This window comes from Zonotrichia leucophrys, chromosome 14 (assembly GCF_028769735.1).
Source record: "Zonotrichia leucophrys gambelii isolate GWCS_2022_RI chromosome 14, RI_Zleu_2.0, whole genome shotgun sequence".
Taxonomy (NCBI): domain Eukaryota; kingdom Metazoa; phylum Chordata; class Aves; order Passeriformes; family Passerellidae; genus Zonotrichia; species Zonotrichia leucophrys.
This window is the reverse complement of record NC_088184.1, coordinates 9,948,088-9,963,091: the sequence shown is the minus strand read 5'-3', so window position 1 is coordinate 9,963,091 and position 15,004 is coordinate 9,948,088. Positions and strand designations below refer to the sequence as shown.

Genomic DNA, 15,004 nt, shown 5'->3' with positions numbered 1-15,004 from the left:
TGTGACACATGCAGGAAGTGCTGTGTTTTATAAGAAGATTATTCTTGCCAACATGATTTTGATAAGGAAGTAAGTCTTTGCAAAAAAAAAGGGATGTTTGTTTTCCAAATCCTTATACAGTCCTTGGCACTCATTTATTTGAGCTTCCCCTTGTACATAGTGCCATAGAGCAAAATTCTCTTTGATACAAAAGGAGCACCAAGCATGGGAATGAAGGGCCATGCTTGCTTCATCCAGCATATAATGAAGCAAAATCATAGTCACAGGATAATATTAAAAATATTATAAATGAAATGAATACCACAGAGAGTTTTATAAAATATTTATTTGGAAAAAAATCACTCTGTACAAATTTAACATTCTCAACACTGAAGTTTTATAAAAATGCTAACACAACAGAAAGACAAGTAAAACATTAAACTGTTCTTCTTCTTAAATTACAAAGGAACAGGTTCATCCTAAAGAAGCTACTGTAATTCTAAACAGTAAAGAGAACTTGATAAGATTTCATTTTTTTCTCTATTACAGACAAATACAGATATCAAAGGATGACTTTTTCCATCCTTTTATAAACTTCCCCCCACACACTGTCCACAACTAAACCAAATACTCTAAATGGTTCACGCTTTTACTGTACATAGCTTGTGCTCCAGGAAAAGTCAGCACAATTTGATCATCATTTTCTCAGTGCCTAACAAAATCTCACCTCTATAACATTTGGTACAAAATTGTCTGTACAAAGCAATTGCTCATGTAAATTTGAAGCAAACTTAAAAGTTAAGAGCATTTATCTGTGCCTTCAATTTGGCATTATGAAGAGAGTGATTAAGTAAAATTTCACAGAGGAAAACTCAGTAACAGGGATTACTGTATTTTTCTCTTTTTTTTAGTAATTACTATAGTATAAAAAATTCATATACTGCAAGTTATTAGGAATGGCAGACCCTAAATCTAACAATGCTAGTTTCATAGTCTTCATCATAAAATTAGATTTTTCTGTATATTATTTTTCTCTCTTCATTTTAACCTATTTGCAAAAGCTGCTGTTGCATATCAACTGCATAAACAGGAGGAAATGTCTCCTCCTGAAATTAAAACCAGTAAAAACACCATACTACTGTAAACACAGCTAGAAAACTGACAAAACGCAGTGTGACAGGTGAGCCATCGTCTGCAAAGCTTTTTTCACATTTTCTTAACACAAAATATGGCTCACACCACAAACAACAGGAGGAAATAAAAACAACAAAAAAAAACAAAACAAAAAAAAAACCAACAAAAACAACAAAACCCCAGCTCAAACTATTGAAAGCTTGGAGTCACAGCCAGGGGTGCCAGGCGGGGTCCATCCTGCAGAGGTTGTCCAGGCTGTTGGCAGCTGCCACCAGGGTGTTGACTTTGCTTTCCCCTCCCTCAAACTGGGCCAGGTTGTGCAGGCGGGTCATGATGGCAGTGACAGCTTTCTGAACCAGGGACACCAGCTGCTGGCTGTCCATGTTCTCGGGCTGCCCAGCTGCTGACAGGGGAGACGAGGTGTCCTCTTGGGTTTTCTTGTGCCACGCAATGATCTCATCCCTTAGCACAGTTTTTAGGATGCCATCAACCTACATGAAGAAGAAAAATCAGATTATTGCACTTAATCCATAGAATGCTCAGGTTCTATCAGATTACAGAATTGTAACTAGATTTTAGTTGACAGTGTTTTGACACTTTTGGTGCCACATTGCAATTTCAGACTTTTCAAGACGAGTGTGGCTTCCAAACATTTTATTATTTCCTCTCCAGCTATTCCTGTTCATAAAATGTTTCCATTACAAAAGCACAGCTCAATGACTCCTACAGAAATGAATAACATATATTGAGATATTGATACACAGATACAATTGTGTACATCCTATTTTTAAATGACTCCACTAAATTCATGGCTTCTACAACACACACACAGACAGAAGTCTTGGGCAGAGATTTGGAACACTTTGGAAAGCTGGAGGGATTTTTTGCAGTCATTACACTCTAGGGGAATATTATTTTCTGCTACACAGGGAAAGAATACTGACTACAACATCTATACATATGTATTTAATATATATACACATATATGTTATATAGGCCAGTTCTATCCTTGGATGAAAAAGAAATTCCTGCAAATACTTTCCTATTTTTTCTCATCACTGATTTGTGTTACTGGTATTAATCTTCCAACTCCAACAATCTCAAGCTTCTAAAGCAAACTTTTATGTGTCCAGTCTGAGTCAAATTAAATGTTTACACATAACATAAAACATTTCCAAACGTTTCCAACATTTCATCTGGCCTTTGTGATGACCTCAGGGTAAAATTTTAAAACAAATCCGCACCATCATTCAGTTTCTACCTTCACCAAAAAAGTGCTGTATTTTATGAATTGTCAAATACAAACCTTGAAGTTTGGCTGTGCAAAGCAGCGAGCTACTGCAATCATGGATGCAGTGAGGGGCCCTGACACCCCGATGGTGGTGAGGAACTCGGAGATGTTGGGGGTGAGGCGGAAGGGCACCGGGCGGTTGGCGTCCAGGTCTCCCGTGGCATCGTTGATGTCAAAGCGAAAGTACGCCACGTTGAGCTTGCCAGTGTCCTGGGATGAACACAAACACGCACAAAAGCAGTTAAAGCAACTCATTTTCCTTCATGGAACCAAAAGTAGTTGGGTTTTTGTGTCTGTTAATGCTGAGTTTCAACAGTGCTTCAAAAGCATTTTATTTGTTTAGCCAAATAACTTTTGAGCAATAATGGCATGCACAAAGGTATTGCTCTCAAAATGTTGTGTCCAAACCCCTCACTAAATACATGTAATACCAAACTTAAGGAGTAGATTCCTCTGGATCCTGATCTGTATGGAGTCACTGCCAATAGACCTCTGGGACAATTCAGTGCCCAAGGTTCACTGTGGGTAAACAACTGAAAATTAAGCTGAACACTTAATAGAGGGATCAAAAAATCTTAATTGCTATGCATACTATAGCTCTCCACGCATTAAAATGGCATTGAGACTGTAATAAATACCACCTTTGCTCTTTTTTAGGTGGCAAACATCATTTTACATATTGGGTTAAAACAGAAAAATCATGATTAATAGGAGTTGTAGCTTGATGGATATGCTCAAAAGAGAATGGTATTTGAAAAGGGGTATAGACATTTAAGAAAATGAAGCTCTGTATTTTATTTTTCTTACACCTAATCTATTTAACACAAAGGTACTTTGAAAGCAATATATTTGAAAGAAGACTAAAAAGAGACTTATCAGTCATTTACATGAAGAGTTCAAATATCTAAGAACAATTCCACAAAGTTCTAAACACAGAGGGCAGAGTTGATGTCCATGGGGACTGCAGGTTAAATTGCTCCCTACAGGATGTGCAATCACACAGAAATAAAAAGCCAACTGAAATGCACTGTTAATTATCTATGTTCAGCTCATTCCAAAAGCACAGTGCAAATATCCATCTGATCCAAGCCGAGAGAATGAGCAAACTGAAGCACACCTGGGCAATCTGCAGCATCTCAGGGTTGAGCCTGTTCAAGTGGAAGATGAATTCTGCAAAGCCAATGAGGGCCAGCTGGATGGTGAACATCTTCCTGAAGGTCCAGTAATCCGTGGCGTTGGGGAAGGTGTGCAGGGCCCACTCCTTGAGCATGCTGCGAGGCACCATGTTACTCTGCACCTCCTTCAGGATGTCTCTGAGAACCTGCACAGCAGAAGGGTTACTTGGAAAAGGCATTTTTAATGCTCTACAGCAACTACCAATCTGCTCTTAATTGCTGTATCTTGTTTTAGAAAAAATATACCAAAACATTTAATTACTCTAGCATATACAAGGCCTAATTAGTTTGAAAAAGAAGGATCTGTTCTGTTACACCAGGAAGCATGATAGCCATGTTGACTTCAATTAAAGGGCTGTTAAAGTTTCAAATGTAAGAATTCTGAAAATAGAAACAAGTGTTACATAGCACTCCCATTTTTATTTTGTAACAAAGAAAGTCTGAGACAATTGTTTAAACTACATCTGTAATACATATTTATTGTGCATTTTCTAATAGCTGTATTTGGAATGGGACTGGCATTTTACCTATGAATTTGCACTAACCCTAACTAAAAAAAAACAACATAAAACCCCCTTATACATCACAGCTGATTGTTTGGTGGAGTTTACAGAGAGAGAGAGCTTTGTTCTTCCTGAGTACTTCATTTATTAGGTGAGATTGCCCAACTGCTTCTGTTTGGCTTAGATGAATGGATCCACTGGCAATTTTAAGAGAAATATTACAAGAACATGGGAAGCCTGCCTCACATACCATGCAGTAGCTGCTTATGTAAATTAGAAATGCAGCTTCCCATGATGTCAATTAATTATTTTTAAAGCACTATACAAGAGAGGAAAAAAAATCAATCAGCACCCTGCCTGTTTTCAGTTGCATTTACCCAAAACAACTTCCAGCAATACAAATACAGCTTTTTTTAAATAAAATCATTCAAAGATCACCTAAAACTCTGAAGACATATAGAGTCCTCATTATGCAAAATCAAAATACATGCAAAAAATCCAACCACCACCATGCACTGTGTATCTGTCTGACATCTAATGACATTTACCAACCACACACATCCCTGCTAAACTGAACTGCCTTTAACACAGGCTCTGCTGAATATTTCCATTTTCTGTAGGAAACCTTTTAACAAAGTCCTAGCTTTCTATATAACAATAAACTTAAACCTGTCAGAATCTGCTACCTCTTTTCTAAACTCCAAAATATTCTGTAGTTTAGTACATAATGAACTTCCTAAGTTCTGAAGAAGTGCTGGGGCGAATTTGCCAAGGCACAGCAGAGTGCTGGGGAAAGCCCTGGATGAAACTGGACAGGGCAGGATGGTGGGGACAGCCTTGGATGGAATTGGGCAGGGCAGGGTGCTGAGGACAGCCATGGATGAAATGGGGCAGGGCAGGGCGCCGGGGAAAGCCCTGGATGAAATGGCCCAGGGATGGAATTGCCCAGGGCAGAGCAGGGTGGGGTGCAGGGAAAAAACCCTGGGTGAAATTGCTGAGGCAGAGCAGGGTGCAGGGGACAGCCCTGGATGGAATTGTCCAGGGCAGGGCAGGGTTCAGGGCTCAGGGCACAGCCCTGGATGGAGTTGCCCAGGGCAGGGTTCAGGGCTCAGGACACAGCCCTGGATGGAACTGCCCAGGGCAGAGCTCAGGGCACAGCCCTGGATGGAATTGCCCAGGGATGGAACTGCCCAGGGCAGGGTTCAGGGCTCAGGGCTCAGGGCCCAGCCCTGGATGGAGTTACCCAGGGCAGGGCAGGGTTCAGGGCTCAGGGCACAGCCCTGGATGGAGTTGCCCAGGGCAGGGTTCAGGGCTCAGGGCACAGCTGTGGATGGAGTTGCCCAGGGCAGGGTTCAGGGCTCAGGGCACAGCCCTGGATGGAGTTGCCCAGGGCAGGGTTCAGGGCTCAGGGCACAGCCCTGGATGGAACTGCCCAGGCCCAGGGCACAGCCCTGCGCTCACCCCGTGCTGCAGTACCTGGTGACTGGCCTGCGTGCCCCGAGCCTGCACTGTGGCCAGCCGGTCGTAGTAGCGCGAGATGGGGTTGTCGTGCTCGATGCCCTTCTTGGCGCAGCGCTGCTTGTAGATCTCCACCAGGGACAGCGAGGAGGGGTTGTCCTCCACCAGCCGCATCTGCGGGGACACCGCCACCACCCGCGGCACTGCGCAGGGCGGGCACACAGAGCAAAGCAAACCTGAGTTCATCAGAGCCCAAATGCTGACACACCAGCCCTCAAACACAACCCTGATAATCAACTGCAGTCTATCAACAGAAAACTTTAATGCTATGCTCATAACTAATTTATAAGCTCAGGTAAAAAAGAATTACAGTAGGATTTTTTTTATCTTAACAGAAACATCAATGGTACTTTTGAAAAAAAATTGAGCACTCATCATTCTTCCTATTTTTCTTTACCTTTAGGAAAGAGGGCAATAGTTTGTTTAGATGAAATTCAGCAGCAAAAAGAAAAAGTATTTCTTCTGTGTTATGTGGAAGATGTAAAAGAAATTCAATATTCCTATATCACAAATCACGGAGAAAAGGTTTTGTTCTGACCCTCTTCAGTTGTCTCTAAATGTTGTATTTCCCATTATATTTCCCATACTTCAATGTTGTTGAAGTATGTGCGCCCATTTCCACACCAACAGGCCCAGTGGGCATCTCTTGCAAGTGCAAGATATCATAAGCAAGGCAAGTGCACTTGATATCATAAGCAAGGCACATAACCATTTCTAAAAACACCCCAGACCCCTGCAATCAGCTGCACTCCTCCAGAGGGGAGCTATAGCTCCAGACAAGACTAATCACCCAGCCAGATATGAATTTACCTTGTGAATATTCAAAAACCTCCAGCTGTTTTAACCTCTGAGAGCAACTTACATTTAAAAACAACACAGACCTCTCTCCCTGCAGTACCTGTGAAGAACAAATGCCTCTTGGTGGTCTCCTTCCTCTTCTCCAGGCAGGGGTTGAGGAGGCGGAGCAGCTGCAGGACGCGCTCCTCGCGGCGCGACTCGGTCAGGCAGGCGTCGTTCATCACCAGGTACGGGTAGATCTTCCCGTTGTGCCCGCGGATGTACAGCCTGCGAGCAGCTGTGTTGTGCTTCTGCACGATCTCCACGCGGGGCATGAACCTGCCAGGAGCATTTGGAGAGAGCTTTGTAACTCTTTTGAACAACAGCATCTCTAGTGGTGACAATAAAAGCACAGATCTCAACTCACAGCAAGGTACAAGAAAACTAAATATGTTCTGAACAGTGCGGGTGTTTAGTGATCAAATGTAAAATTATTGAAGGAGGATAAATTAAAAAGGTCTTACACCAAAGTTTAACTATATATATAATACACACATATAAAATATTTCTCTACTATAAAATATCTATCTACTTTTGCAGAGTGGATGGATGGATGGATGGATGGATGGATGGATGGAGAGGGCTTTAATTTTCTTCTCTGTTTCCAGAATTACAGCTACCAAAATGGATTTTTAGGTTACCTTGCTATCTTGATGTAGTAATGTGTTGGCTTTGGCATGAGGAATTCTCCAGGTATCTCTACCTCCGCAGTTTGAGCTGAGAAGTTGCTTAGAAAGCGGCACTTCTCCTCTATGAGGAAGAACTTGGGAAGCTGTTTAGTTTTGGCCTCCAGAATTTTGATCCATTTCTTTAGTTTGGAGATAAGGTTGTGGAGTTTCATTGATCCTGGAACACTGAAGTCAAAATCTAAAAAAAAAAGACAAGCAAAAACAAATCACCCTATTCAATAGTGCAAACCAAACACACACACCCCCACTAAGCTGAACTGCCTTTAAAAGGCAGGCTCTGTTGAATATTTCTATTTTCTATAGAAAACCTTTTTGCAAAGTCCTAGCATTATATAGAACAATAACTTAGACCTGTCAGAATTTGCTACCTCTTTTAGAGTATACAACTCTAAAATATTCAGTTTTTTAGTACATGACGAACTTCCTAAGATTTTCCTGTTTTAGTCACACAAACATTGTAAAGCATATAAAATTTAAATACTGTTACTGTACTGAATTCTCTATATTCTGCAACCAGACATACCGCATCGAAAGAAAGCAGTAAAACCCCAAATTATTACATCAGACCACTCAGTGAAAGAGGAAAAGTAGGCTTACTTTATAGCACTATAATTTTCTACCTGTATCATTACAAGTCATTTATTTATTTATTATTTTTTACTCCTAAAATGCATGAAAGAGCCCCAGTTGACAACACAACATAGAATCTATGAGGAACTGCAGGACAAATAAGAAAATTGTTATTATTACTATTCTCAGGTGCAAGAAAATTCTTATTCTTTCCTGTCTCAGACAACAACTGAAAGACACTATAGGAAGAACAGCCACAGCAGCCCAAGAAAAATGACAATATTATGCAAACAGCCTGCTCTTTCCACTGCAATGTCAACAGTATCACAGAGTGAGAATATCTCCTTTAATCCACATGCAGGTGAAGAAGGAACTTTCTCAAGGTCAATATATGGACTTCAGTACATTATGCAAGTAATTCTGTAACAGAAATCACTGCAATACTGAGCATTTTCTGGGCCACACCAACACCATCTTCCCAACACTGCTCTCACAACAGTTTCAGACAAAGCAAATAATAAATAAATAAATGTCTTTGAATTTCCCAAAAGAGGGAAAATGAATAAATCACATACATGAAATGATGGCTCAGCACTCCAGTGCCACAACAATGAAAAATTAAACACACTTGGATAAGAAGACAAACTACTCTCTGTAAACCTCATTAGTTATGGCATCCCAAACTATGCAAGTTAACCAACAGACTTGAATTTTTAACTCCTCTCCACTCCCTAGAAGATGCCATTTTAAGCTCAACATGTCTCAAGTGAAAAAGCAACTGAAAATAAAACCAGAGAATGACAATTCAGTATTTCTGAGATTTGCAGCTAGAGCAGAACGGAATCTTTAGTATTATTCAACACAATGGAAAATAAAGTCTTAAAAATTAGTTTAAATTTTCTTGCAGAACCTTCATTTCAATATGTTATACACACTCAATATTTTCCTAAGTTGACAAAAATACCAAAAACCCAATAAACACGAGCCCTGCTCAGAAAACTTGACCACATAAATATGCTACAAGCATCTGCCTGCAAGTGTGCCAAGAGTGAATTGTGTGCACACAGCAATTACTGAATTATAAAAGTTTTTTCAACCACAATTAAACCACTCAAAATTCTGATTGTCCAAAAGACTTACTTCTAAAAGCAACTTAAAATATTCATTTAGCCAGCAGAGTTCCTGTCATTCTACACACACTCTCCTAAGTTTTTTTCTTTAATCCTTTTTCTTTAAAAAGGATTCTAATGCCAAAGAAAAAGATGCACCTTAGAATTAGTTTCATTTTGCTGTTCTGTTGCTTAAATAAATATCAGAGAACATATAACCCAACATATTTCACTGTGTATCCACAATAAACTGATATGCTAAAATCTTTCAGTGAAAGACCTAAGTTTACCAGCCTAAAACAGAACAAAAAAACAGCTCATACAAAATCCTTTCCACTTCTGCAAGAAAAAAGTTTATAATGAAAAATACAGTTTCATATTTATGGATGTAATATTCCCTTTTCTTTTTCTGCCTGCTGTGGGCAGTGCATCTACTGCAATATCATTGTAAAACACTCTTATTAAAATCCCAAGCCTACCCTCTAGTGAGCAGTGGGAGTAAATCATTTCATCAAAGTGACAAAATTATTGCATCATTTATCTCCCGAATCTCTGAAGTGCAGGAAAGTACCCTCAAACTGCAACTAGTTTTTGTGCTAATGTGAATCAGCCAAGAGGTAAAAACACACATCAGTGTATTTTCCTTATAAAAAAAAGTCACTCAGTTCACCACAAGAGCAGCTCTAGTTTGCTGAATGCCTGTTTTAGGATTTTTGTTGTTCTTTTGTTTCCCAGTGGCAGATGGGAAACACAGAGAGTTCAATTAGTCTTTCTGCTCATGTCACAGAGAGCCCATCTGAGAGGAAAAATCACTTCAGCTGGAAGAAAGGGAAATACAAGACCAAACACAATTTGTGTAAAAGTCTCTCTGTTTTGCAGACACCTTAATCTATATAAACAGTGGTTTTGTTTAAAAAAAAAAATCCATTTCTTCATTACTTAGTACTGGAAAACACCTTTCTCAAGCTAACACACACTGGTGTGAAGTACCTCACTACTTGCACCACCTATTCCTAAAAAGGATGGGAAGTTTTCCCCCTGATCCTTAATGGGGATTTTCACAGAAGGCCATGGCACAGACTGCAGTGGCAGCAGTTTGCTCTCTCTTCTCAATGCTGCTGAAGTTTCTTGCCACTCTCAATGGAAGGAGAAATGGGGCACAATCTTCTCCCCAGTGACAGACCTAAAAAATCCTGATGCCTCTTAACACACTTTGATTGAAGGCTGTACCATCATTCCTCAGGAAGAAACACCAAAAAACATACTCGAAGTAGCAAAATTAGAGTATCAAACTCTCTGTCCCCCCAGTTGCCTTGACCTACACAACATTAACATGGCATTACCTCCAAACTAAGACTCCAGAACTATACTTAAAAACCCTTCTGCTACACTGGAAGAAAATAGTTCTGATCAAAGGCAACATGCTATTAATGCTTTTAGAGCAAGAAGCAGTTCATCTGAAGATTTTTAAGATTATTCTGACCATAGGAAAAGCTTGATTCCATTAAAGGTTCACATCTCAAGGGTCTCCAGCTAAAAAGACAAAGCTTTAATCATGTAAAGTGTCCCTGAGGACTGAGTTGTGAGCTTAGCTGCACAGAGCAGGACAATTCTTCATGCCCATGACACTGAAGAAGATCCAAGCATTCTCCAAAATCGAAGTGCTGTCTTGCTTTCGAAGATAATATTCAAACATTTATATATTCTACTTCCCAAAACTTCTTTCCAATCTCACAAGAACTTTCGGAAAAAAGCAATAAAGATGAAAAATCTCAGTGAGAGGAAAGCAGAAATGTGGAGCAGAACTTCTGGTTTATCACTCAGCTCCAGAAAACCAAAATTGCATGTACAGGACACCAAGGTCAAATATCATCCATCTCTTTATCTGGATTTCCTGGATATCATCCTGTTACCTAAAAATTACAATGGAAGCAAAGAAAGAGCTACCAAAGCACACTATGTTCACTCTTGAGCAAAAGGGAAAAAAAATCCTTAAAAAGGCTGCAAATGCACAGAGCTCTTCCCCCTGCCCCCTCCTAACAGTGCAGAGCCACACTTGGGTTTCAAGAGCTTCCTCCTGACTGCAGAGCCACCAGCACAGTGAAGGATTCTTTGTGCTGGGGGACAAAGTCTCAAGGAAATTACCATGCCCTTCAAGGGGGTATTTTGGAGCTCTCCATTCATATTCAGCTTGAAGAGGAGAGATGGCTGCAGAAAGAAGCTGATCCAAACTCTAAACTATCATCTGCCCACAAAAGGACAATTGAGGCAGCTTTTCTGCTGCTCTCACTGCTGAGAGAGCTCTCAAAGGGAGCATTTTTCAGCATTTTCTTTTCTTTGATGTCAAAAGGTTTAGCAGAAAAGGAAAGAACAAAGAACAGATGGTCAAAGAACTATGCATTTGAAGTTCTAGAAAAAAAATTCAAAGTAAAATTTGTTTTTATAATATAACATTAGGATAGATAAAGATGACCTATCACAGCTCCAACAGTCCAGACTGCTACAGACAAAAAATTCAGAATATAACAAATGGTGTGAGAGTCTCCAGTGGCTCCAAACCAGAATCAAAACACAACTCTGATGTTGATGGAAATGATTATGCAACCAAACCCTGCTGAAAGTGTCTATAAACCATAGTTGTCAACATTAATCTGGGAATAATTGACAAAAAGTTTATCCAAGACAGCTCCTTAGCTTGGACACTTTTGAAATGAAAGGCAACCACTGTAATTATCTGTCCATCATCCAAATGCAACTGATACTGAGAACAGGAAAAAAAAACATGGACATAGTGGTGTGACACAAGGACACATCAGGCACATTCTACAATTAGTTTCTTGTAATGTTAAAAAAATTCATGCAATCTTCAGTACAGTAATTACAATCCTATTCAGTTATTTACATTTTACTCTTATTGTAAAATCAATAAAAAACTTATTTTAATTTTCTGCATAACAAATTAGATTACAGAAATTATTAAGTATGCTGATTGGTTTGATTTCTTTTGTTTTCCCACATTTAATTTGTAAATTTAAACACTGAATGTAATAGATTAAAATAAAATCTAATCCAGCACTGAGCAAAATAATTATGTGTATCCTGCAGACATTCATATTTCATCGTACTTGAAAAATAAAACACAAAATCTTCAAAAAAAAGAAAGTAATTACTGTTACTTAACTGAAGTTTACTAAGAAACACTTTGCATTTGATGACTTTACATGATTTTTATGACCAGGCCTATGTCATACTTTGGTTTATATGTTGTTCCATATAATTCTTTAATTAAGAGAGAACATCTGAAAACCTTAACAGCCATTTATATATCACAAAGATATGCAAAAAAATAAACACAGCACAAAAAAATACTGAAAATCCTCTCCACTTTTTAACTAAAAGTTGTAAATTAATCATAATTAAACTTTCGTAAATGTTTCTCTAGTAATGTTTTGAAATATTACTTCAGATACTGCAGACTGTAGTCTGGCATTCTATTTACTTTTCCTTTACACCTTGGAAACCCCAGAGCTCTCTGATGCTCACAGGAAAGGAAGTAGGAGCTACTGTGACAGACCAAAAATAACTCAAATCCAACCAAGCATATCAACAACACTTACAGCAACAAATAAGTGGCTATATCATTGTTGCAATGGAAGGACTATAAACCATTATAAAAAATCAAAATCAAGTCCAAACTTGTATTTAATGTGGAGCATTTCAGCTGGAAGGGATCTACAACAACCATCCCAGATCCCTGATCCAGGGCTGCTCTCCTCTCCCCATTTACACCTGTACCTGCCATTATTCCTCTGTTCCAGGTACAGAATCCAGCACTTGGACTGGTGAAATTTCACCCCATTAATCATTATCCAATGACTTTTTTCCCCTGTACGCTCCCATTAAAGACACACAGTGTTTCTAGTTCCATTCCCTCCCTAGTACACTTCAACCAGTAAAAATTTAATCATATGGTTCAGGACTTTCATTATCTGCTGTCATGCAACTGCTGTGCCTCAGAAAGGACATCGTGCAAAGCATGGCGTGCACGAGAAATGTGGGTCACTTCTACAACTCACTCACTTTCACAGGATTCCCTTCCTTTCACAATATTATCAGCAAAATGCTTGAAAAAACACCCCAAGTCTTGTCAAACACTCTCATCTATGTTTAAAGAAAAGCCAAGGAATTTATTCAAAACTCAAAATTCTGGCAATGCAAAGCACTCATGCCAATCAGTGTCACTTTGTCATGCACGAGCTGCGTGGCCTTAACACATTTCACCAAACAAATCAAGCTTGTCAACAAGCTTTTCTTAGAATTTCAAATCAAGATCAGACACTCAAATATGTAACCACTGGTTAAGAGAAAATGAGTGAAGCAAAAAACCTACTTCCCTTAAGTATCTTTTTTTATTAGGTCTGATTAAAGTTATTGATTCAATTTACCAATGATGTAAATTTGGGTAATAGAATTTTTATAATCTAGTTATCCAAAACACTAAAGTAATCTTACTCATCAGAAGTAGGCTGTTTTGAAAGACTTCACATAAAAACACCAGTTTGGAGTTCTGGGGTGAAAATTTCATTAAATGCTGGCATCACAGAGAGACAGAGATCATTATTGTCCCTCATATACAGCCAGCAGTTCTGTTCAAATTGCAAAAACATTATACTGAAGTAATGTAATTTATCTTTAAACACATATGTAATCAAACCACAGTTTTTAATAATAAAAATACAACAATATATTTATTCTCTAGGTTGATGTCTGTTTTCCACTTGAACTACATTTATTGCTGCACAAAAGACAGGAACAAAACTATTTCAGGTTTGCTGAATGACAGAAAAGTGACATTTTCTAAATTTTATCTCTGAAAAGACATTGGAATAAAAAGGCAGAATGCCCTCACAGTTGAACTGTGGGAGGAAATTTTCTTGAGATTAAAAGCAACATTTAAAAAAATTTCAAACATTTACCTGTTGTAAATTGGCCTTTTAACTTCTGGAACACGGGGTCTTGAGCTGTTGCCTGTGCTCTCCTAGCTAGTGACTCTGAGGCTGCACTAGAAAACATGGTGGACACATTGGAGACATTCTCAAGACCTACTCCAAAGGTGCTGACTAACTTCTTGACAAAATTCAGTGTATGAGGAGTGATTTTGGCATCTGAAACAGCTCCACTTTTCTCAAAGGCAACAGAATAGCACTTTGCCAAGCCCTGCTGCAGTTGTCTGAGCACCTAAGAATGAAAAACAGAAAAAAAATAGTCAGGAAGATCAGGCCTTCTGATTTGACACCAAATATTCATTCCCACTGCATTTTATATTGTAGAATTTTGCTCTCAGAAACATCTGCTTAAAACTCTACTCTTAAACTGCATGAGAGGGTCAATCAGAATGACAGCACTGAATTTCATTAGCATTGCAAACAAACAAACTGAGCAGGGGAAATGCTGCCTCACAAAGGACAACTTGCTCTTTCAACAGCAGGTAACTTTTAGATTTCATATTTTGAGATATATGAAAAAAAAGGTGATATGAGGAAACCTTCAAATAAGCACTGTGCTAGGCAGACAGAACAGAGTAGTGCAACACTTTGAGAGCAAGGAACAGCAGAGTGGCAGGTCCATCTGCTCTCTGTTGCAATGCAAATTTCAGGTAATAATCACCACCTGTCACAGACCACCAGATCAAGAAGGAAACTGGTATCTCTGAAACTTAATGTGAGAATATACATTTTCAGTTAGCATGAGCAACAGCTTAAATCCTAGAGGCATTCATCACATTAACAGTTCTGCAAAACCCCTGTACTGCTTCCAGAAATAACCAAGATCCTGAAACTCCAATCAGACCAGTCAGTTCTACAAACATCAGTTTACTAATCAAAACAAACAGTTATGCTTTGATGTTTAAAATTAATTCTGGGTAAATATTTTGCAGTTAACTTTTCCTTAGATGATCCATACATTAATTCAAGGTGCATTGAAGCCAAATACCTCCTCATGCCAGTTCTCTCTGAACCACACCATCTGATCCACAATGCCTTCCAGGGAGGACAGAAGGGTTGGATGCAATTCCCTCTGCATGTGCATGATCCTGCTGCATCTCCACATTGGGGCAGTGGCTCTGATGGGCCCAGGGTCTGAGGCAGAGTGGGACTGATTTCCAACTGAACTTGGCTGCTGTTGCCCTGAATCTGGA

The 15,004-nt window shown here is 39.2% G+C and overlaps 1 protein-coding gene across 3 annotated transcripts in view; it reads right to left on the bottom strand.

Moving 5' to 3' along the window:
* Positions 1-305: 305 nt before the first annotated feature.
* The window catches only part of TRRAP (transformation/transcription domain associated protein), a 75,277-nt gene continuing 60,578 nt past the window's right edge, over positions 306-15,004 (bottom strand). For all 3 annotated transcript variants that reach the window (XM_064725556.1, XM_064725555.1, XM_064725557.1), the window contains 8 exons: positions 14,800-14,999; positions 13,782-14,043; positions 7,079-7,304; positions 6,499-6,716; positions 5,559-5,743; positions 3,522-3,725; positions 2,420-2,614; positions 306-1,604 (listed from right to left, as the gene is read on the bottom strand). In XM_064725556.1, the coding sequence (XP_064581626.1) occupies positions 1,320-1,604; positions 2,420-2,614; positions 3,522-3,725; positions 5,559-5,743; positions 6,499-6,716; positions 7,079-7,304; positions 13,782-14,043; positions 14,800-14,999 (1,775 nt within the window). In that variant the 3' untranslated portion in view covers positions 306-1,319. The remainder of the gene's footprint in view (positions 1,605-2,419; positions 2,615-3,521; positions 3,726-5,558; positions 5,744-6,498; positions 6,717-7,078; positions 7,305-13,781; positions 14,044-14,799; positions 15,000-15,004) is intronic.